The 23792-nt window shown below is 38.0% G+C and overlaps 4 protein-coding genes, 1 non-coding gene and 1 pseudogene across 6 annotated transcripts; 2 read left to right on the top strand and 4 right to left on the bottom strand.

Moving 5' to 3' along the window:
* The first annotated feature begins 2994 nt into the window (after positions 1-2994).
* Positions 2995-7543, top strand: LOC131314159 (uncharacterized). Of its 2 annotated transcripts, XM_058342647.1 has the most exons (4): positions 2995-3266; positions 3377-3482; positions 6988-7112; positions 7261-7543. In XM_058342647.1, the coding sequence occupies exons 1-3, from the start codon at positions 3155-3157 to the stop codon at positions 7064-7066; spliced, it is 297 nt and encodes a 98-aa protein (XP_058198630.1). In that variant the 5' UTR covers positions 2995-3154; the 3' UTR covers positions 7067-7112; positions 7261-7543. The 2 variants fall into 2 exon arrangements, with proteins under 2 accessions (XP_058198630.1, XP_058198631.1); XM_058342648.1 differs by having other exon boundaries at positions 3075-3266; positions 6988-7543.
* Positions 7544-9408: 1865 nt separating this feature from the next.
* LOC131313393 (uncharacterized) lies at positions 9409-11851 on the top strand. The gene is made up of 5 exons (XM_058341681.1): positions 9409-9827; positions 10442-10511; positions 11050-11192; positions 11308-11392; positions 11493-11851. The coding sequence occupies exons 1-5, from the start codon at positions 9699-9701 to the stop codon at positions 11507-11509; spliced, it is 444 nt and encodes a 147-aa protein (XP_058197664.1). The 5' UTR covers positions 9409-9698; the 3' UTR covers positions 11510-11851.
* A 169-nt stretch (positions 11852-12020) lies between these two features.
* On the bottom strand, positions 12021-13032 carry LOC131313392 (uncharacterized). Its single transcript, XM_058341680.1, has one exon. It carries the CDS (start codon positions 12691-12693, stop codon positions 12148-12150), a length of 546 nt encoding a protein of 181 aa, XP_058197663.1. The 5' UTR covers positions 12694-13032; the 3' UTR covers positions 12021-12147.
* Positions 12878-12949, bottom strand: TRNAD-GUC (transfer RNA aspartic acid (anticodon GUC)). Its single transcript has one exon. It is a non-coding gene; the product is annotated as a tRNA-Asp (tRNA).
* A 976-nt stretch (positions 13033-14008) lies between the features above and the next one.
* LOC131313610 (uncharacterized) lies at positions 14009-15004 on the bottom strand (annotated as a pseudogene).
* Positions 15005-20215: 5211 nt separating this feature from the next.
* Positions 20216-21747, bottom strand: LOC131314177 (universal stress protein PHOS32-like). The gene is made up of 4 exons (XM_058342667.1): positions 21427-21747; positions 21207-21316; positions 20643-20761; positions 20216-20501 (listed from the first exon to the last, which is right to left on the bottom strand). Exons 1-4 carry the CDS (start codon positions 21599-21601, stop codon positions 20432-20434), a joined length of 474 nt encoding a protein of 157 aa, XP_058198650.1. The 5' UTR covers positions 21602-21747; the 3' UTR covers positions 20216-20431.
* Between the last annotated feature and the right edge of the window lie 2045 nt (positions 21748-23792).

Genomic DNA, 23792 nt, shown 5'->3' with positions numbered 1-23792 from the left:
GAATCCACGGTGTCTAACCTCTTATTTATTTTTAGCATTGGAATTTCTAAGGCCCCGTCCCACAATACTTTTTTAAAAAATAAATACTTTATTTCATATTTTAAAACTAAAAAAATAATATAAATGAAAAATAATTTTTTGATCTTTTTTGCATCGTTCAAAAGATCTCAATGAGATCTATCAAACAAAATCCGTATTATTAAAAAAAATTATTTGCGTAAACACATTATTTTTTAACTTAAAATTATTTTTTTAAAAATAAGTACTTAATTTAGATTTTGGAACGGACCCTAAGCCTCAGTTGCTCTCTCTAAAATCTACATGAACTGGGATTGTTGACAAGTCTTTTTCACGGTCACGTACAAAAATGGTTTCGACTCGATGCCTATTTTTAACTTGTTTTCTATATACAGGCGCTCACCCAAGTTTGGAATCCACCCATTATTAAATTGGTTTTAGGTGACACTTAAGATATCACACATAGGATGAGGGCCCAAATTTTAACTCATCCAAATTTTAACGTCTCGATGAGTAGTCACAAATCGCACATCTCTCGGTGAGTGTAAAGTTTAATGTTATGTATAACAAATCATGACCTTTTAAAGCCGTGAGAGTGCCAAAGTTTTTTTGGAACTTTCTCGTACCCTATTGCCAGCCAAATTATAATGATCGGGCATGCTCTATTTTTCCAAAATTTGCATATATACCAATGAGAGGTTGGTTCAGTGTTGAAATTTCAGATTGGTTGTACATGGTTAAGGTTAAGTTTCGAGTCCCCCACAATCCCTTATTGAGGCTAAACATAGCCCTAACACCACTCATACGTGGTGAGATCTTAACTGCGGTCCAAATGCGAGTGAGGTGGGATTTCTTACAAATACTGGTTTGGTGTAAGAGGACAATACTTCTTAGCAGAGGTGATGGACACCATCCCAATGCTTCCATTATATGTACCAAATATATATAAACAATCAGACTTTGGTACACCAAATGCACAACAGATTGTGGAGGATGGATCTCACACAAACTGATCTAGCCGTCCAATTTGTTCAAAATGTTTTTCAACGGTCTCAACAAAAACTAGCTCAATCGATTCTCGATAAGATTTTGATCATTCATTCAATTTTTGGACTATATGAATTGACGAACCAAAAATCAAAGAACTAATCAAGCTTTTACCAATATTTGATTGAGTTAATCTTTGAAGGGGTCCCTTACATAATATTTTAAACAAAATTGAAATATACAAATAATTTGTCTAGATTCCCAAGATGAGTCCCACACAATTCGGTGAACATTTGGTGCACCCATAGTTTTATTGAAAAAATCGAGATACACCAAGCTGAATGAAAAGCAAAAAAAGACTACAGGTACATCAAATGCACACTGAATAGTGTGAGATCCACCTCGGGGTACTGCACTAATGATCAAAGTCATTCGATTTGTTTAAAATAATTTTATAAAGGTTTTTGTAAAAATAAGCTCAATTGAACATCGGTAAAGACTTGATCAATTTATTATATTTTTGGTTTTAAATCCGCATAGACCAAAACTTGAATGAATTGATTAAAACTCTTATCGATAGTCAATTAAAATGACTATTTACATTCACTATTGTAAAAATTGAACGGTTGGGTCATTTGTTCGAGATCATTAGGCAAATCCCACACAATTGTACATTTTTAGTGTACGTACTAAGGCCATCCACAGTAGTACAATAAAAAATGGATAACCAAAAGTTGACACATCAGCTTTTAATTATTCATTTTAAAAGCCTGTTAAGCTTAACAATGTTAAGATGCACAATGGTCATTCTAGTCTATAATCAAAATAAGGGGTCCATTACAAAACAACACCAAACATATGGTGTTCTTCCCAGTGTTCTCTGTCAAAACAACACCAATTTTTGTTCCCCTATTCCTATAACCCATCTAACCAAACTAATATCACAAATCCACCACTCTCTTAATCTTCCAAAAAAAATTCAAATGTGTCCTTGAATTTGGAAAAGAATGCAAGGTTTTTCATGTACTCAACCACAGGGGAGGATCTTGAATTTGGAAAAGAATACAAGGTTCGTCATGTACTCAACCACAAAGTTATATATGTTTGCATATGTTTAACTCTGTGTATCTTTGCAGAAATGACAAAACCAAATCAGAAAGATAAAAAGTTGGTACCTGTGGAACGAACATATAATGTCCCGCCAATAGCAAGGATAGACCCTCCAGCATGGATGAATTGATGAGATGGTGATAGAGAAGGACTGAGATGGTGTCATTGGGACAATTTTTATTTTTATTTTTTATTTTTTGTGAGGGTTTGAATAAACTTTGTCTTCGATGGTTCGAACATTAATGATGTTTCATTTTGAACAAGTTTTGATTTGCCCACTGACTTAGGTCATACATTTTGGATATATTGAAATTGATGGCGTGTTAAGGTTTGATACTGCATTATATATAATGTAAAAATGCGAGCTGATGAATGAGTATATAACGTAAAATATAAGTATCTTACGTTAGCTATGAATTGATGAACAAGTATATATGTACAATAACGTTATATTGACATTATATAAGGTTAAACCTAAACAACCAAAATCATTTTAATGTTTGCATCCTTAATATTGTAATATGTGGTCTTCTGTCATGAGTAAATGAGTATATAACGTTAAATGCGAGCTGATGAATGAGTATATAACGTAAAATGTAAGTATTTCATGTTAAATGTGAATTGATGAACGAGTATATAACGTTATATATGTACAATAACGTTATATACAGTGTATCAGAAAAGAAAAATTTTCTGTCGCTCAATTCCAACGTAACTGCCGGAATTTTAAACGTAGAACGGGTAATGGGGAATAATGGGCTAAAAATATGAGATTTGAATGAAAAAGGTAATTTTGTCAGGCACTATTTTCCTTTTTAAATGTAGTGGACTCTATGCCTTATCAAATAGTACATATTAGTGCCGATCATTAAAAAGAGAGAGTACATATTAGTGGATCTAATAGGTTAGAAACTTGATCAGCGGACCTAATAGGTTAGAAATATGCTACAGTGATCCGTGGATTTATAGAATTTTCGTAGGTAACGAATCACGTAAATTGTAGTAATTCGTTACAGGGACGGTGGCGATTCTGGTGAAGATGAGGAAGGAAGACACGGTGAAGCTGATCAGCGCCGAGGGTTTCGAATTCGTCATCGACAAGAAGGCCGCCATGGTATCCCAAACCATCAGAAACATGCTCACCTCCCCAGGTTTCTCTCTCCCCCAAAACGGAAAACTAGGGTTTCCAGTTCTATTTGGGCCGATCAAACAGAGGGTTTGGAATTCCTGCTTGACGGTTCGAGCTTTTGATCTGTTACAGGGAGTTTCGCTGAAACGCAGGACGGGAAAGTGACTTTCCCGGAGATAAGCACCGTTATTCTCGAGAAGATCTGCCAGTACTTCTACTGGTCGCTCCAATACGCCAGGTTTTTCCTCCTCCCATTTTTTTATAATGTTTTCCCCCCACTTAACTTCTAGCATACTATGATGAGTTAGAATCGAATCGAATGAAACAGTGGTGACCGAAAAGTCTTATGTTTGCAATTGAATTTGCTAAAATTGCAATGGGAATATAAATTGAGAACTGGAATTTTTGTAGTTTTATTTTCGATAATTGTCTTGGGAACTGCCTCAGGAGTTAGAAGTGAGTATTATTTTACAAGAAAATAATAGGAGAAGTGAACCAGAATCAAATGGAAACCGTGGCAAGCAAATAATCTCCTATTATTTTGCTATGTTTCTATCGACTTTGTAAAAAATGCAATTCGAAAACAAAACTGAAATTTTTGTAATTATATTTTTGATAATTGTCTTGGGAACTGCATCAGAAGTTTGTGTAATGGGGAGGGGATATTGTATGGATGGAACTATCAATCTCCATATGTTTTTATGTTGTGATATATGTGGCCAAATAGATATGTGACATGAATCGCATGTTGATGCTCTCTTGAAGTTTTGGTATATATCAAGTGAGCTACAATGCTTTTACATTAGGTAAAATGTTTTTGTTGTATACCACTTTTTGGGGTAAGTTTTATAGTCTTTTTCAGATTGTAGTTACTAAAGTACTTGCTTTATTTAGGAGAGTGCTCAATTCAAAATTTTGTCAAAATTGAGAGACAAATTTGTTGCAACTTGGAAGTTGGAACCATGTTATCCATTATGTATGTGCTGTCATGCTACCTTGAGTGGGTTTTGGAATTATAGTTTGTAGTGTTCTAAAACTCGCCACTCGGTACTCGCTTGGCCAGGCACCTTGGAGCGAGTACTTGGCATTAGTCGGCGAATACTCGGCGAGTAATGCCCACCGAGTAGAGGATTTTATTCCCTCGGATAGGCACCTTGGAGTGAGTACTCAGCGAGGAATACCGAGTTTTAGAAGACTGGCAGTTTGACGAAAGAGGCTTTGCAGAGTTTGAATTTCCTGTGAGAGATTCCAATAAGATAAGACTATAAGAGGGCCTTCTGGCAATATGAACTTTTTTAGCATTTAGATTTCCATATGAAAGAATTAAGAAATTACAATTAGCCCTATGGGACAATCGATGATTTGTAATTGAGAGTCGGATGTATTCATCCTTAAGCAATCTGAGTTGCGGCGACCGTAGTCTCACTATAGGAAAAGTATCTAAGCTATGAGTCTTTTTTTTAAAATAAAATTAAAAATTCATGGAAAGATGCTGCCATTTGTAACAATTGGAACATCTCTTCTATTATTGGTAGGGCTAGGAGTTGAGGTAGTTGTATAGTTTTTCCTTGCTAGCTGTTTTGTTTTGTTCTTTGATTGGTTGTATTCCTATGATTTAGCCATGGGAGATGGTTTCTTGTGGTTGGTTAATAAAATTTTCTCTTACCCCATTCATCTAGGATTGATCAAGTCTAAATACCCACATAACTACGTAAGGCTTTGGTTGAAAACTCCCTCTCTCTTTTTGTCTGCAACTTCCCTTTTATCAGTTTATGAACTAGTTGACTTTGGTAGTTGGTTGAATGTTTTCCTTTACGAGGCAATGACAACATGTGATTAGTCGGATATTCGATACGAAAATGCGATCTGATCCTTTTTTTTTAACCCACTCAGTTTTATAGCATATAACACCCACACCCCCCCCCCCCCCCACAAAAAAAAAATAAAAATAAAAAATAAAAAATAAAAAATAAAAAAATAAAAAATAAAAAAAAATAAATAATAATAATAAATGTATATGCTTGTATTGATGATTTCGACCCCTCTGGTCTTAGGTATCACTAATCAACTTCCTGGGGAAGAGTCTTTACAATCTTATTAGGGCCCCTTTGGCCTAACTTTTCAGCGACCTTTTGGCACTGTCTCTTTGGTTGTTTTCTTTTAATTCTTAATAGATTTTTGTATAATTTTTATGTTACACCGTTCGGCTTTTGATAGTCTTGTTGGTCATCTTTAGTGATTCTTTTTTCAATGTCGGGCTATACTTGTATACTTTCCCGATTTCTCTCTCCGAGCTGAACGATGTGACCTAAAAATTATACCCAAATCTAGTTTAAATTAAGAGAAAACAATCAAAGAAGGTGTCAAAAAGTCGGTGAAAAGTTAGCCTAAAAGGGTTCTTAATGTTTTTTCAAGTCGAACCATAATCCTCCAATCAAGGTTTACCTACACTTTGATATTTTCCTCTCTAAGCATCTGTTTCGTATATGTTCATGCTTCTTTGAATTGATCCAGTTTCTTATTTCTTATTATTTGAGTGAGCATAGATGTTTATGTAACTATTAGAGAGGTGGTAGTTGAAGTTCGAACCCTTTTAGAACGATGGAAAATGGGTTTTTTTTTAAGATGAGTTTCGGATCGATTGGATATATCCAACTGCGATCCTATAAAATCTGATTCGGATTCAATTCAGATCAGATCATGTCCATTGACAGGCCGAAGTCACACACTTAAGGAACCAATTTGTGGATAGGAGAACAAAGTCAACATTGGTTGTTGTTGACCCACTAGCCTCAATTTGTAGTTGTTGGTTGCGGACATGGTTCGAACTGCTTTTGAGAGGTTTTAGTCTGCTCGTTTATTTATTTTTTGATAAGTAAATAAATATATTAAAAAGAAGGCTTTAAGGGAAAGCCACCCTATTACGCAAAAAAAGTCCACAAGACTAAAAGGCCCTATACACTCTCATGAGAATGGAAAAGCTCAAATCAATCTAAAAATTGGTAAGAGGAGGAGAACATTCGGTCTTGTCCCAACTATACAAACTATTCACTAAAAAACTCTTAGATCCTAGACAAAGGAATTTCAACCCCTTCGAAGCATCTCAAATTCCTTTCTCGCCATAAAACCCACATCAAACAAAGCAGAATCAATGCCCAAGTTTGCTTCCTTCTCCCATCCCCAACCACCAAATGAGTATTCTTCGCAAAGGCATCCCATCCCTTCATAATACCCCTCCAAAGCGCCACCCCATGTGGCAATCTCACGTGAAGAGACGACCAATCTCCCCACCCGCACCCGTATTTCGCAACAACTATCTTTCGCCACCATCTCTCCCTTTCGCATGGAAATCTCTTTGAACAACTATAGTCTGCTCGTTTTTTTTTTTGTCCTTCTTGGTCTGTTGTTTCCTATAGCATTTTCCCTGCTCACTCTTGAAGCCAATGCATCTTTTGCTTGAATTTGACTCTCATGTAGTCGCGATAGCTAGGGTCACTGGAACTTTGGAACAAATTGAAGACCAAACTTTGGACTCAGACCAGATTGTTGGTGACTCTACTTGATTCTATCCCCTTCAATGAACTTGATCCATAGTCTTGCTGAGATTACTGAATGAATGTCCCCTAGGAATATGAATACTTCAAACATGGTTTTTGATTGGTGCAACTTCATCTATGTCCTTTCTTTGTTTCTTTTATACTTCTTTAGCTTGCTAAAATTTTCCAAGTATCTTCTGTTGGCAGTGGAAAGGAGACTGAGTTCCATATTGAACCTGAGCTGACCCTAGAGCTGATGATGGCTGCCAATTATTTGCACACCTGAGAGGATCACCTCTCCGCCTTTTAGGCAACAAATCTTGTTGAGCTTTGTAAGCCTTTTTCCTGTCGGCAATTTTATTTTCTTCGGATTTACTGTCATGTGTATTATAATAGGCCAGATTGAGATACTAATAACTTTCATTTCTTGTGCCACTGATTGGCCTATATCTGTGCTTACCTTGTGTGTTTATTATTCAGGAATACTTGACAATGATTTTGTTGCCCAATGCACAAAGATACGTAGATTGCTGTATGAACATTTGCTGTTGCATTGCAAGATGGTAGTTTTAGTGTCTTTCAATGTAGTTTATTCCAATGGCTGCAAAGTTTGGAAAGGAACTGATGTAGCCAAACTCTTTACATATTTGAAAGGCTGTAAGCTGCAACATCTTTCTCATGGATGGATAAACTTGTATGACGAGACCTATTAGCCAAATAGGAATATGAAATGCTCGTTAAGTATGACATCAGTGGATTATTATGATCTTGTTTAATCCAATTAATGCAGTATTGTTATTAGGTGATTACTTACTGGATGATGGAGACGAGCAAGTGTAACCCCATGTTCGCGTGTGACTCATATGATCTCGGTTCTGTAGATAGTGCATGCGCCACAAATTGTCACTGCCCTGTCTAATGTCAGTATTTTGTAAAATGGAGTCAGATGCTTTGCCCTCCCCAATTTATGAGTACATTGGTGTTACAGTTATAATTTCTAGCTCCGCCTATGCCTAGGGTTAAATGCAGGTAATTTACCTGGTTTAAGGTCAGGTAGTCAAGGGGAGTAAGAAATAACATATACTCCATTACTGATGGGTACGAGTTGAGCCAAGCTGAGCTTTGTAGTGCTCGAGCTCGGATCGTTTACCGAACGAGCCTAAAACTTGAGCTCGAGCTAGTCTCTTTTGTAAACTAGCCAAGCCCGGTTAATTTGCGATACAAGCCTCCATAAATGGACCGAGCCGAGCTTTTTCTAGTTAAGTTGAGCTTTAGAGTGTCGGCTTGGCTCGTTTACTGTGCGAGCCTAAAAGCTCGAGCTCATATCGATTACTAAACGAGCATAGTCGAGTCTTGCCTTGCCTTTAACAAGCTGAGCCTTGAGTTGCTCACGAACAGCTCGGTTTATTTGCAGCCCTATTGTTAGGTCACCATCCATCCTCGTTTCAACTAGTTATTTCCTTTATGGGATTCCTGAGTGCGAACATGGAGTCATTTCTCATTTGCCTTCAAATGTCAACCGATACACATCCCACTTGGTTTGAGCAGACATTAAATTAAACAAGATTTGGAAGAATAATATATATATCTAGGTATATATTTCCAAACAAGATAAAAGATTTTCTATATCAACAAGGAGGATAACTTTCATTATACTCTTTGACACTTGACTGTTTATCCAAGTCTATCCATTCATTCAATCTTGAACCTCATCCCCTACTGCAGATGGGTTTTGCTTCCTTTTTTCAGTGGTTGGTTTTGTCGTCTTTATTACTAGTATCCATTTTGATATTCAGATGGATGGGAAGAGTGGGGTTAAGCGTCGACTGTTATGACGTTCTCCACTGTCATTAAGAATTACTAGAAAAAAATATCAATTTATCCAGTTATCACATGAAACAGGTGTTGCCCTGACCTGTTTTGCACTTTTTTGTGTAAATAAATTATTTTGTTTTTACTCTGAACAACTTGTTTGATTAGGCTCAAAAGGCAATCACTTCATATCACTACTCGCACCAATTATTTTTGCAATGAAACCTCTTCCTATCCAACTACAGTAAGATTTAGTGATCCGGGATGCTGCCAAGCACCCCTTGTCAAGCGGGTGCCGAGCGACATCTGATCGTTCATCTCGGCACGGGCGGCTTAGATTGAATTTGAGTGCATATAAATCTGAACTGTCCATTGCTCAGTCAAGATCCAAGCCGTCGATTGTCGGAATAAATAGTTGGATCAGCCGCTCGGCACCCGCTTGGCACATAACAACCTTATCCAGTTATCTTCTTCTCAGACCAAATGAAAATCTCTCTCTCTCTCTCTGTCTCTGTCGGATTTATTTACAGTATATTTTCTTATCCTGTAATCCCTTTAACAACAAAAACAATGGCCAGATAAGGGTTTTGTCATTTGAGTGAAACTACTATCCATTAAAGGGCCGACTACAAAACTCAAAACAGATACTGCAACTATGCATTATAGGACGCATTGGCTCGAAAGCTGCCCCACTTGGGACAACCCCCACGTGGCATTACTCTATGCCCAAAATGGAATGCCTGGGCCCTGGAAATTCCCATTTAGAGAGAGAGAGAGAGAGAGAATAGAAATCCTGATCGAATCGCTGAGAAAAGTAGTACTCCAGTATACAACAAATCTTACTTCAGATTGTCAAAAAGAATAGATCCTTTTCACGTGAGAGCACGTGGGCTCACAGCTCGTGCGCTTTCTACACAATCTTCTGGGAGTATTTGTAGGGGACTTCGTGAATTCATTCTCTGGTGTGAACTGAAGTTTGTGGACTTCTCTCGTCTCATATTCTCATTGCTCTGTTTCTGCTCTGTTTTTCTTGGCGGTTTTGTTAGTTGGGTTGAACCAAGAGAAGAGAAATAGCTAAAAACCAAAAAAAAAAAAAAACAAAGGGAATGGAAAACAAGAAGCTAGTGGTTTCTTCTTCTTCTTCATTCTGTGCCGATCTTTTTGGTTCCTTGGAACCAACACAGCCATCCGCATCGGCCGGAACTTTCGCTTCGGTTTTCCCTCCGCCACCGACGGTATGATTTTCCAGTCCGTCTAACTATGCGGGAGAACTTGTTTGATTAGTCTTTCGTTGTAATGCTGCCAATTCCGGACATGATTTCATTTCTCCAATGTCTTTGTCTCGCTTAATTGGGTTGTTAGATTTGATGCTTGTTCATTTGTTTCCTGATTTTGTCTTCCCAGAACACAGTGGAAAAAAGGGTCTTTGGTTTTTTAGTGTTTAACTTCTCGAAGTTATAATCCAAAAGGTTGGCCTAGTTGCACGAGACAGCAATCAACGATCCAAATATGCAAACTCTTGCGGGGCCAATTCATACAGAAATTTGTCTGAATTTTAATTGGGCTCCCAACCGTGACGAAAGTATTGGTCCCTCATGATTAGCCGAGGTGATATAAAAAGGTGATATAAAAAATAAAAAAAAATCCATCCAACTTCAATAGGTCAAATCCAAACCAAAAACATCTGTTTGACTATGATTTACATACATAGCAATGGACTGTAGTGCCTTTATCCATGAGGAAAAAAAAAAACCCAGATAAAGTAGAAATAATTGAACTGATTATGGACATTGTAGCCAACTAAATATGAAAAAATTGTATTGTTCAGATGTTCTATGTTTGATTTCAGGTCCTACCCAAAGGATATGCACAAAAGCAGCCCATGGGGAATTTGAGGAGTACCAAACAAGGAACTGCAGGTCTACACTCTGACCTTCTCTTATTTCTGCTAGTAAGACGTTGAAGTGTTCACATTTGACAAGGCAATATCAGATCATCGGCGTTATCGAATTCTAATTGGCAGACGATGATACTAAATTGCCTTTCGCTTCGCTGTATTTCCTCACTTTATAAACTCCTATAATATGGCCATTCTCGGCTTCTTTCCAGTATATGAGATCATTGTTCAGAGTCCTTATCCTATTTTCTCTAGTTACGCGTATTTGCAAGTTTATTCAGGCAACCTTGTCTGGTTCATCTGGACTTCATATGAATGTGTATTGATTTTCTAGGCAAACCTATTATAAATGTCCATCGTCAATTTTCGCAGTTCAAAAAAATGAAACACTAATGGAAATGTCTTGCTAGATTGGTTTTCGACTATTCTTTAAAATCACCATGTCATGTTATGCTTCTGACCATCGCTTGATCGTTCCAAGGAATCAAGCAATGGGATAGCAACGCTCTATTTCGGAGAAGCATGTTGGTAGTAATTCCTTCTTCTGCATTCTTTTGCAGAGAACATAACCAGCAAGAAAAGGAATTCAATTTTCCAAGAAAGCGTAGAACCATGTTCTCTGAGTTCGTCTCTCTGTTACGGTGGGCCAGAAGACATGTACATCAATTCCTCAACCACTCAACCCTCCGGTGACTACCCTACTGTGAGTCTCGATTGAAACACCATTTTCGCACATGAAGTGACCTTGTTAGCATGAACAATTCACAGTACGAATGTAAAGCCCCTAACCCGTTTCTATCGATTTGTGAATGCATTAGTTCAAGAAAGACACAGCGGATGCAGCAGACAATGATACAAATGGAAACAATTTATCAAGTGCTTCTAGAGGGAACTGGTGGCAAGGTATTGTTACCGCGCGCACAAACTACAAGAGTAGGAATTTCGCCAAACTATTTCAAACTTTTGTTAGTAACATCTCTGAGCTCGAGTTTTATTCCTGCAGGGTCACTTTACTATTAAGACTTTTGTGCCCATAAGAGAGTGAGTCCTGTCTATATTGATGGATCAATGGCATAGGCCCTTTCTTGCACTATGTTTGGATTTTGGGTAAGTAGAAGGAAAAAGAACAAGAAATTCCACGTTGTCGCGTTGGAAAATTAAGATGAAGCGCATTCATCCAAATGCAGATCCAGAATCTTCAATTCCTCAGAGCGCGCAACCAAAAGTCAGAGAAAACGTTACGATTGTCTCTCTTTCGATGTACTCTTTTTGTTTACTTGTATTCTTTTCGTTTCTTTTGCTGTGTGTCCAGTTGAACGGAAGTATTTCAGTGCTCTTTGCATGTCAAGTTGTTTACTTATCTACTTTGAGAGTTTGTTCATTGTTCTCTTCTGCTATCAAAACTGGTAAAAAGAGATGTCTAAATTCCAGCATCCGATCGATGGTTGGAAAACGGGATTTCGTTTAAAATGTGGTCGCCAAATTTGATCACCATAGCATTGCCAATTTCATTTTGCGGTGGTTTTTGAACGTGTCTAATACACAGATTGTTGCAAACAAGCACTCAAATTAGATAATACAAAGAACCAGTATACCAAATTCCATCTGTGCGGGCTGTTTGTGCTGAAAAATCTGTGTCGGTATAATTACTGAATTACTTACCTCGTAAAGGCATGTAACACTAGACATATGTAAGCAACAAGTGCTGAAGGAACTAAAGTCACCAATGGAGCAATAGCCGCCAAGGTATACCAGCTCCAACAACTCAGAACCCCAAGCTTAATCTGAATCAAGTCCACCAAAGCCAGCATTAGAAACACGCATCCCGAAGCCGATCCAGCTGCCGACGCCAGAGTCCCGGCTCTAAGCGCCTTTAAGCTCACCTGCGCCGTGGGGTTGTCACTATTGTCGGCTGCCTTGACGGCCTGTTTGAGGGCCGAGGCGATGAGGCTGGAGAAGAGGAACGAGCTGAAGGAGTAGACGTGGAAGGTCACAAGGTGCTCAGCGACACTGGTTGTCGGGGCGCAGGAGGAGGAGGATTTGGTGGGGTCGAGGAGGGTGGAGGTTAGGTTGGCAGGGTTGAGGGCGAGGCCGAGGAAGGTGGCTACGGTGAAGAGGGAGTTGACGTTTACTATGCCGTCCAAGGCCATCGCGTGGATGCTGGTGGTGCGGAGATTGTGGCGGGCGGCGGCGGCGGTGTTCATTAAATTTTTTTTTTTTTTTGAAGGTAGGGGGATGAGAAGGAGGATTCAAAGAAATGGATTTTTATCATTTTTGTTTTTGCTTTTGGTTTTCTGGAACTGAGGAGTGGCGTTGAAGTTAGAAAAATGGAAAGGATATGGCGTGAAAAATGGAAAGTTGGTAAAAGTGCAAAATGCAAAAATAAAACGCCGTTGCCGGGGATCGAACCCGGGTCACCCGCGTGACAGGCGGGAATACTTACCACTATACTACAACGACTTTGTTGTGGTACTTTGCGCGAGAATCAGATATTTAAAGTGGGTTTCAGAGATTGATTTTTTGCATTTGCCATCGAGCAGCAATATAAACATTCTTTCGTGTCCGCGTTTTTTCGACGCTTGAGAGAGAATAAATTATATATACCAGCGGTGTAAATATTCGTTTTTTCCAAATCAAATTACGTTGCGCCATGTCGTTAGAAGAGTAGTCCCAATTAATAGAAAATGGCGGTGTGGCGCTAGGGGTGATTTCAGTTCGGTTTGGGGTGAAATTTCCGAAGACTGATTCGGTTCGGTCCAAATATTTCTAGGACCCATCCCGACTGGAGTTGAGTTCGGTTCGGTTAGGGGTGGGGTCGGTTCGGTTCGGTCGGGGATTTCGGTCTGCCCGAAGTATAAAATTTCTATTTAATTTAAAGTGTATATAAATATATATTTATATAAATATTTTATATTTTTTAATGTAAAATATATAGTCGTTCGGTTCGATCTGGTCCGGTCCAGTCCGGAAAAATTCCGCCATCACCCCGATCGAAAACCAAACCAATCGATCGGTTTTTTAGGATTTTTTTGGTTCGTCGATTTTTGTAACACCCCTACATGGCGCAATATAATTTAGGAAGAAACAAAAGTTTACACCAGCGGTGTAAATAACTTAATCTCTGCTAGGTGATCGCAGGCACTATTTTTTTCCTCTGTCACACTCCATGTATTGAGCAGCTAATTTTTTATGCAACGCAGAAATAACAGGATGATCGATATCGATTTAGCAGACGGTCAAAATCACAGCAGGTAATAAAAGCCTTTAAAGAACGGATACTATTAGGAAAAACATGCAGATTTCAAACTCAGCGACAAGAAGTGGTTATTTTGCTCCATGATAGCACCTGTGCTGCTGTGCACAAGTGTGAATTGGAGTATTGTTTTTTTCGACTACTCAGAAAATGCAGTTAATATATATAAGAAAACATTACAACAAAAGCGGATACTATCGGTTCGAAAATATAGAAAAAATAAAAACAAAACAAATCAAAAGTCGCCGGGAGCCAAGACGCCGAAGTCGGACCCACAAATGGTTTGTTATTCACAAGAAAGACATTTTGAAGCAATTAAAGTATCACCGAGCCCATACACAATTGGGGATGTACTTTTATTGATCGCAAAAACAAACAGAAATCGGGCGCACAATGCTACACTCATACCGCCGTCTCCGGAATAAGGAGAATCAGAAGCCGTGGATGTTGGTATCCTTTACTATGGTTACACAGCAAAATTATAACATAGAATAGTAGAATTTTGAAGCTGGCCGAGTTTACTAAAACAGAGGGGAACTAACCTCTTTTTGCCTGGAAATGGTGTCAACCATTCCGAGAACATCAGGATCAAACTTGACACCATATTTCTTCACCAAATGCGGCTGGCGAAGCTCGACCAATGGAACCAGAGCTACAACACGTAAAATATTCAACCACAAAACAAAACCAGATCATGTCAAAAACCTGTCAAACAGGATTCATAATCAAGGAGATCATTAACCAGATTATATAATACATACGCAGGGGCGGATTCAATGTAAGACCAGCTGGGTCACGTGACCCAGCTGACTTCATAATAAATGATAAATATAATATGTTTGTATTGCTATTGAAAATGACTGATGGTTCAGTGGTAAGACATTATTTATGTGTAAAACATAAATTTTAATTTTACAAAGGTTTAATTTTATTTGAGTGATTTTATAAATTTTAATTATTGTAAAACATTATCGAGAGCCCATATTTGTACTTGAAATCTCTGGGCCAGTTTTATACTCGAGAGGTGACCCATCTATGTAAAATTCCTGGATCCGCCACTGCACATACGCGAACCGGTGCCAGACCAAAGAGAACTGCGCGATTCGTTCCCCTCGGAGGGCTTCACATGAATCAGAAACAGGGTGTCTTCTTTGTCCACCAGATTATCGATAGCCCATTCCAGAGCCATCTTGCTTCCACGTACCAGAGAAATCTATGGCCACCCCTATGTTCCTATCTTTTGTCATTTTTCTTTTCTTTTCTTTTCTTTTCTTTTCGGTCTTCTAAAATCAACAATCCGAGGAAGAAGAAATTAATATATATGATGACAACACTGGAAGAAGAAAAGACTTCTAAGTTTGAAGGTATGATCAGTTGATTCTTGTGAAAGAAGAGCTGGAGATGACTTTTATTTATGTGTTAGTTGTTGGAAGGTCTAGTTGACCATTAGTTTAATGAAGTTTATGAGGTCATGATCAGAGGGTTGAAATGGAAGTGGGGGAAGCCTCCTGTGTCTTGAGACACAACAGGCCAGCTATGCGTTCGTTTAGGTCATCCTGTGCTGAAAGAAAGTGATCCGAATCGTTCATTTTGTTCTGCTAGTTATGTAGACAATGCTACCGAAAATTTTACATTGATCAGATATCGGTAATCCCATAAACGAGGCACATCTTGGAATTTATTATCAATTGCATACTATCCGTTAATCTTTTTGAGGCCGTTTATTGACGTATGAGACAAACTTCATGAGCTGAATAAAATAAACGGTTCAGATTGCTTGTTTAAGCGTGAGATGGGACCAAGAAGAAAAGCACGAGGCAAACTCGACGAGTCGGAACCTCCGGAGGTTTGTTCGGCCATTAACTTCGGGACTCCGAACTTTGGAGAGTTGCGCGCAAATTAGTCCGGACATCCAGTTATAAAAAGTAGTTAAAGGTTTACTATGATAGAAATCTATCTGACAGAGAGAGTGGGATCTTTGAGGAAACAGAGGTTGAGAGAGATAAATATGTCAGCAGATCCAATTCCGTGTGCTAAAATGGTGGTATCAAGTTGAAAAGGTTCGGACCTACCGGTCTACCCAATTAACCCAACAAGTCATCCTATCTTAGGACTTTTGTCACCAAACCCTTTGCGCTAATTAAAATAAATATTTTTTTTTAAAAATTAAGAGTGATGTATTGTGAAAATGATCTGTCTTGTAAAACGAAAAATAAGTATTTAAAAAATAAGAACCTTAGCGGAACGGAGAATTGCCTCTATCCCAATTTGGCTATACCTACATGGAAAAAACTAACACATCCCCTCTGATGGTATCCCAAATCGTAACGTGTTATGCTATTAAATGGTTAATGTTAGGTCTCGTTCAGTTAAATAAGCCAACTGGCAAACGAGAAATAAGTACTTAAAAAATAAGAACTTTAGCGGAACGGAGAATTGCCTCTATCCTAATTTGGCTATACCTACATGGAAAAAACTAACACATCCCCTCTTATGGTATCCCAAATCGTAACGTGTTATTCTATTAAATGGTTAATGTTAGGTCTCGTTCAGTTAAATAAGCCAACTGACAAACGAGAAATAAGTACTTAAAAAATAAGAACCTTAGCGGAACGGAGAATTGCCTCTATCCCAATTTGGCTATACCTACATGGAAAAAACTAACACATCCCCTCTTATGGTATCCCAAATCGTAACGTGTTATACTATTAAATGGTTAATGTTAGGTCTCGTTCAGTTAAATATATAAGCCAACTGACAAACGAGAAATAAGTACTTAAAAAATAAGAACCTTAGCGGAACGGAGAATTGCCTCTATCCCAATTTGGCTATATCTACATGGAAACAACTAACACATCCCCTCTTATGGTATCCCAAATCGTAACGTGTTATGCTATTAAATGGTTAATGTTAGGTCTCATTCAGTTAAATAAGCCAACTGGCTTATATTTTTATTCTTATTCAAATTTTTTTTGTATTTTTTAGTTTTTCGTCAATTTTTTTTGAGGATTATTGCATCGTTATGACAAAATGAATCTAAAAAATAAAAAATTATGATCGAAACCTAATTTTTTTAAATAAAGACAAAAATAAGTCAATAAGCCAATTTTTTCATCTTTATTAAAAAAAATTGGATTTCGATCATAATTTTTTACTTTTTAGATTCCTCTCGTCATAACGATACAATAATCCCCAAAAAATTGACGAAAAACTAACAAATACGGAAAAAAATTGAATAAGGACAACAAAAAAAAAAAACCAATTGGCTTATTTAGCCGAACGGAGCCTTATACGATTGAGTGGCTAGTGTTATACTATTGAGTAGTTAATTTTAAGACGGGGAGGGCACCGTAAAAAAATGACTTTAAAAATATTAAAAGTATCAGAGAGAGGGATTCCCGCCTTCGTTAAGCTAGAAAAACTGACTCAAAGCGTGTCGACACATACGCATAAGCAGATCCCGCCAGGCCTGGGAATATAGTTCCAAGGTCAACCTTTGAAGCATAGGTCAAAGTGGCATCTCCGGCGGAAGTCGAAATATCTGCATCATACTAAGCAGTTTCGATTGACTCTCGTAATTTAAGGGCTCTCGGGAGTCCTCTTATTTTTCATTGGACGGTTCGAATGGACTTCGCCGTTCTTTCCCAACTAAACTAGAAAAGGCTGTATCACATCGAGATGTTATGCTATTTTTCAAAAATGTTACACCTTCGAGTGGTAAATGTCATGTCGTTCTGTGGTTTGAAAATGTTACGCTATTTTTTAAAATGTCAAGCCTTTTGTGGGGTTTTTTTTTTTGCAATGTCTTTGAATGGTTAACATATGCCTTCAAGTTGTTATGTTACAGAGGGATACGGTATCTCCAGACTAGGGGATACCATACCATCTCCCTACATTTGACTAGTTTGTTTCATTGGACAAGTCATTCTTATGTGTTTTTGTAATCCGATTTGATTACAAGACGTTCGAGTTTGATCAGAATTCGACAGTCGAAAACTCGTTTAAGTCAATCTAGATCTGAACCTACCAACCAGTCTACTCAACAAAAATGAACGACAATATTCTGACCGCATAATTTGTCACTACGTAAATGATTGAAAGTACCACGTAGACAACTCCAACTCCCGGAGGTCCAATTAATTACTCGATAATGTTTGAGTGGAATAGTTAATTGGGTTACTAAATAAGCAGATAAACGCCGCATGTGCTTGTTTTTTCAGTGGGTAGATTAATGAAAACTTGAAAAGCATAGCAAGTGACTTTGGAAATGCACCATTCCAGGCCTGAACGTGTACGAGTGCGAGTGCAAGTGCATGTGCATGTCAAACAGACAGATCAAAATAACGAGAAAATTTTCAGTGCCGGATGGGTACTACGTGGTGCCTGTTTGACACGTCCGAATCGTCCGATGCGATTTTAGACGGCTCGGATTTGGAAAGAGAAAAAGGAAGGCTGAGAGAAGAGAGAATGTTTCAATCTGAGTCGTCCAAAAGTACATCGGACAGCTCGAGAGTGCCGAGCGGGCACCACGTGGGATACACCCGCTCGGCACTGAAAAATTTCTCCAAAATACAGAGCGTTCACGTTTTGAAAACACTTTTACCAAACAGATCCAAATAGGAAAACAATTTGTTCATGTGGGCCAACGAAAACCCTCTCTCATGTGGTTCATTAGCCTCCTAGCTAAAATCTAAACTGGAAAACAGTTCTTCATGTGAGTCAATAGAGAAATTGTAATTGCAAAGAAAACGTATCCGAAAATTACCCCGTACCCGGAAATTATTCCGAAAGGGCAAATCAATGGCACGGATTCACTTTGAAGTGCATCTGTACCGTTGATTTGCCTTTTTGGGGTAATTTTTGGGTACATTTTCTTTATACCTAGCACTCCCCGAGTCTATCATACCCTCTTATGTGGCTGATTGAAATAAGGAGTTGACACACCCAAGGGCTGCCGCAGTGGTTCGGGCGGATGCCCAAGCATTGAGAGTACTCCCTAGGGTTGGATTCCCCATCGGATGAATATCCCGAAGTAAGTGGAGGGCCGTGACTGATGTGGCAGTGCTAGCTCCCCGGGAGGTTTGGATTGCGCAGTTGGGTCCATTTAGTAGCCTGATTATAGGGTTGTTTCTCCGTAAAAAAAAAAAAAAAAGGTAAAGGAGACGGGTTTTGTAATATAGATAAAGAGTCAATTGTATAAATTCCGGTGTCTAGTGGTTTGCTTGTTGCTTATTTTACTTTCAACTCCTAGATTTGCTTGTTATTGTGGTTTGCAATATTTAGCCTATTCTTTATTTGCACAAAGAGGAAAAAATATTCGTGGTTTTTGGGATAGTTTTTCCCAGCACATAGGCACAAAGAGAGATCATTGGGGAGGGAGATGAATGGTGGGGAGAGAGACCCAAGAACCTACGAATATAATTCTTAATAGAGTCTTTTTGGCTGGGGGACTAATCAAAATCTGGTCCAGTGAGGTTTGGTTGAACGTCCACAACTCTAACCGAATCTGATATTTCAACCGTTTGCATAGCAAGCCAAAAAATGCTGCTATTGGTTTGGAGAAACCATCGAAGAATACTTTAAGAAACCATTCCTTGTTACAAATAGGGACGGAGCCAGATATTTCACCATTCAGGGGCAACCATGCATGCGAGAAAAAAAATATAAATATACATGCATAATCACGTAAATACATTAAAATTCAAAATAATATAAATACATAAATCGGTTTAACTAATGAGATCGATCTTGATGTATGTGTCTTGTTTTTCTTTATTGTTCATCTTCTTCTTTTTCATTCATCACAACTGGACGAATTCTGTACATAGACTTTCATGTTACTTGATTTTACCAGTCAAAAAATAAAGAATTAGGAGAAGTCTAGAACAACAATTGGGAAAAGACATACCTACAACTTAAATTTCACCAAAATTACTTAGGGTTTCCAAAATCTCTTCTTCTCTGTCTTTATTTTCTCGAAATTGCCTTCGATGTCTTAGCAATTGGAGATGTTTATGCCGAGAGAGAGAGAGAGAGCGTGCACGCGGGGGGGGGGGGGGGGGGGGGGGGGGGGGGGGGGTGGGGTGGGGAGATTTGATGTGCCATTGAGATTTTAGGACAAAAAGAAATAAAACTGTAAAATACTAAACTCATCTAACGAAATGTGGAAATTTATTACTTGAATATTCACAATATTAACCCTATAGTTTTATTTTTTGTTATATTTTAGCCCTTAGCCTTTAGTAATTAATATTGACATCCTCGTAGTTCAAAGGTTACAATTATATTTTTTTTTTCAAAATTCTACACAAGGGCAAGCCTATATACTTTCATAGGAAATTTTTTTTTACATATAATAGTAGTGTTTCTTTTTCTTCTTGCAGGGGTGACCGCCCCTACTGGTCTCTCCCTAGCTCCATCCCTGATTACAAATATATACCAGTATGTTCCAACTTTTTGGTAAAATCAAAAAGTTTTCTCCAACCCGAAGGAAATTTTTTGTGTTCTTTGGAATCCTCAGCAATGCCTTTGGATCCAGAATCTGATTCTGCTGGCTTATATACACGGTTGGGGATGTACTTTTATTGATCGCCAAACAAACAAACCGAAACAACCACAATGATACACACTAATACGACCACCATCCGGAATTAGGAAAATCAGAAGGCCATGGATGTTGTTGGTATCCTTCACTTTACTATGGTTACGGGACAAGTTGCATTCGTCATGACGTGGTTCGTCACGCTCCCCAGAACAATCCTTCAAAAGTTCAAATTATCAAAAATCAAATCGAAGCAAAAAATGGCACTACGTCGGTTAAAAAAAAATTAAACGATTCAAGGTACCGATGGAGATAGATCAGAATCGCATAAGTAAAAAGAATATACCCGCGAAAAATACCTTTGGATGGTGCCAAGTCCTCTGCTTCCCATGACCAAACAATCCAACTTCAGTTCTTCAACAGCCGCGCACAGTTTGTCTCTGGCATCTCCCCAGTAAACCTTTCCCACAACCTTCACCTGAAACTCAAAATTCAAACTCCCGAATGCTACGTTTATGTATCGAACTTTCCATGTATTATGTATCGTACATATCAGTGTATCGACATATCAGTTATCATAAAAAGAAAAAATCAATTCGAAAGTTTATATCATGTACTTAAAGAATCTCTTGATAGTCTGATGATACGAAATTCCATGTCTTTAATTATTTTTATGAGACATGTTCTAAAGTTCGAATAAGGAACAAAAATCATGTATATTACATTATGGATTCAGAAAACAAACATTTACTTAAACATACACTTAGGCCCTGTTCGGTTTGGATTTTGAGAGATATTTTAAGACCCCAAAACGAACAAGGCTTAGAGTTTACGTCTGGATTTTACCTCAACACTTGTGAAATTGTAACATAGAATCGTAGAATTTTGACACTGCCGAATTTAAAAACAGAGGGAAACTAAACCTCTTTTTGTCTGGAAATGGTGTCAACCATTCCGAGAACATCAGGATCAAACTTGACACCATATTTCTGCACCAAATCCGGATCGCCAAGCTCAGCCAATGGAACCAGAGCTACAACGCATAAAATTCAACCATGAATAAAAAAATCAGATCATGTCAAAAAACCTGTTAAACAGGACACATAATCAAGGAGATCATTAACCAGATTATATAACACATACGCGAACCGGTGCTGGACCAAAGAGAACTGCGCGATTCGTTCCCCTCGGAGGGCTTCACATGAATCAGAAACAAGGTGTCTTCTTTGGCCACCAGATTATCGATAGCCCATTCCAGAGCCATCTTGCTTCCACTAGAGAAATCTATGGCCACCCCTATATTCCTATCTTTTGTCATTTTTCTTTTCTTTTCTTTTCGGTCTTCTAAAATCAACAATCCGAGGAAGAAGAAATTAATATATGATGACAACACTGCAAGAAGAACAAAGACTTCTAAGTTTGATCAGTTTTTTCTTGTGAAAGAAGAGCTGGAGATGACTTTTATTTATGGGTTGTTGGAAGGTCTAGTTGACCGTTAGTTTAATGAAGTTTATGAGTTCATGATCAGAGGGTTGAAATGGAAGTGGGGGAAGCCTCCTGTGTCTTGAGACACGACAGGCCCCCCATGCGTTCGTTTAGGTCATTCTGTGTCGAAAGAGGTGATCCAAACTGTTCATTTTGTTATGCTAGTTAAGCAAATGATGCTAGAGAAAATTTACGTCGATCAGATATTGGTAATCCCATAAACGAGACTCGTCTTGGAATTTATTCTCAATTGCATACTATCCGTTAATCTTTTTGTGGCCGTTTTTTGTTATTAGTAATAAAGATGTCTCCCAAACCTAATTATTGACGTACAAGACAAACTCGACAAGCTGAATAAAATAAATGGTTCAGATAGCTTGTTTTAGCCTGAGATAGGACCGAAAAGGAAAGCACGAGATAAACTCGACCAGTCAGAACCTCTGGAGGTTTGTCCGGCCATTAGCTTGGTTCAGATAGCTTGTTTTAGCCTGAAAAGGTTCGGACCTACCAACCAGTCTACCCATTTAACCCGAACCTACCAACCAGTCTACCCATTTAACCCAACCAGTCATTCCTTATCTTAGGACTTTCGTCACGTAACAAAAATGGAATAATTCGCTTAACTAAAATATTTATTTTTAAAATTAAAAATAATGTAGTGTGAGAGAGTGATCTGTCTTGTAAAATGAGAAGTAAATGTTTAGAAAATAAGAATCTTAACGGAACGGGGCCTAAATAGGAGGCTCTATCTCAATTTGGCTATACCTACATGGAAAAAACTAATACGTCCCCCTCTTCTGTATCCCTAAATCATAACGTGTTATACCATTAAATGGTTAATGTTATACAATTGAGTGTTTAATGTTACAATGGGAAGACACTGTAAAAAAAATGACTTTAAAATATTAAAAGTGTTATTCCATTTTTGAAAATTGTCTTGTGTCATGCCGTGCGGTTTGAAAATGTGATGCCATTTTCTAAAATGTTAAGCCTTTTGTGGTTTTTTGTTATGTCTTCGAATGGTTGATGTTACGCCTTCAAGTGGTTTTGTTATAGGGGGATACGGTATCCCCAGACTAGAGGATACCATAACATCTCCCCACATTTTATGTTTCATTAGACATGCAAGTCCATTCTCCCTTTTTTTCCGTGTTTTTTTTGGTAACCGAGGTATCTGAACTAGCTTATGTGCACTTCGACTAAAATGAGTTTTCGACTGTCATTCTTATGTGTTTTTATAATCCGATCTGATTGATCAGATTACAAGATGTTGGAATTTGATCTGAATTCGACAGTGTCCAAAAATCATTTTGAGTCAATCTGGATCCAAACCTACCAACCAGTCTACTCAACAAGTCATGCTATCTAAGGACTTTTGTCCCGTAACAAAAATGGGATGAATGGGAGGGAGGCTCTATCCCAATTTGGTTATACATTTTGTGTTTCATTTGACAAACAATTTTATGTTTCATTGGAATTTGATCTTAATTCGACTTTCACAGACTCGTTTAAGTCAATCTAGATCCGAATATGAAATATTGAGTCAGACCGCTACATAACCCTCCAATAAATCAAAAGTAAAATTATCAGATCAGATACACGAATGGTTCGGACCAGATATATCCTAATTCCATCCGTTAGTTTCGGGTTCGGATAAAAAATGTACTATTGGATCTGATTTTGGTTATCGAATTTGGATTTTATCGAATTCAGATTCAGCCCATTGATAGGCCTACTATTTAAGTAATTTAACAACCAATCCATAAAACTGATGTTTATCCTTTGGTTTTACAATGGGCACAAGAAAAATATAGGAGAAAGAAAAACGTTGTGACGCTTAATTATTTCACAAAGTTCAAATTCTTGCAAAAAATTTCGTTCACAAAGTTCAAATTCCTGCAAACAATTTATTTTAGGGCTTTCTTTTAAGTACAGAATAAAACCGCTCTTCTGGATATTTCTGAACTAAATACCAAAAATACCGTTTCGTTATAGCGTGAACTCACCTTTAATACTGTTAAGCC

This window comes from Rhododendron vialii, chromosome 13a (assembly GCF_030253575.1).
Source record: "Rhododendron vialii isolate Sample 1 chromosome 13a, ASM3025357v1".
Classification (NCBI taxonomy): domain Eukaryota; kingdom Viridiplantae; phylum Streptophyta; class Magnoliopsida; order Ericales; family Ericaceae; genus Rhododendron; species Rhododendron vialii.
Note: the sequence above shows the minus strand (reverse complement) of the source record. Positions and strands in the feature narration are given on the sequence as shown.

Excerpts from the sequence above, each read along its gene's own strand:
- LOC131314159 (XM_058342647.1), top strand. The coding sequence starts at position 3,155 with ATGAGGAAGGAAGACACGGTGAAGCTGATCAGCGCCGAGGGTTTCGAA. Across the intron at positions 3,267-3,376 it reads AAACATGCTCACCTCCCCAG|GGAGTTTCGCTGAAACGCAG; the intron begins GTTTCTCTCTCC and ends GATCTGTTACAG. Across the intron at positions 3,483-6,987 it reads TGGTCGCTCCAATACGCCAG|TGGAAAGGAGACTGAGTTCC; the intron begins GTTTTTCCTCCT and ends TTCTGTTGGCAG.
- LOC131313393 (XM_058341681.1), top strand. The coding sequence starts at position 9,699 with ATGGAAAACAAGAAGCTAGTGGTTTCTTCTTCTTCTTCATTCTGTGCC. Across the intron at positions 9,828-10,441 it reads TTTTCCCTCCGCCACCGACG|GTCCTACCCAAAGGATATGC; the intron begins GTATGATTTTCC and ends GTTTGATTTCAG. Across the intron at positions 10,512-11,049 it reads TACCAAACAAGGAACTGCAG|AGAACATAACCAGCAAGAAA; the intron begins GTCTACACTCTG and ends ATTCTTTTGCAG.
- LOC131313392 (XM_058341680.1), bottom strand. The coding sequence starts at position 12,693 with ATGAACACCGCCGCCGCCGCCCGCCACAATCTCCGCACCACCAGCATC.
- LOC131314177 (XM_058342667.1), bottom strand. The coding sequence starts at position 21,601 with ATGACAAAAGATAGGAATATAGGGGTGGCCATAGATTTCTCTAGTGGA. Across the intron at positions 21,317-21,426 it reads TTGGTCCAGCACCGGTTCGC|CTCTGGTTCCATTGGCTGAG; the intron begins GTATGTGTTATA and ends TATGCGTTGTAG. Across the intron at positions 20,762-21,206 it reads CCATTTCCAGACAAAAAGAG|GTGAAGGTTGTGGGAAAGGT; the intron begins GTTTAGTTTCCC and ends TTTGAGTTTCAG.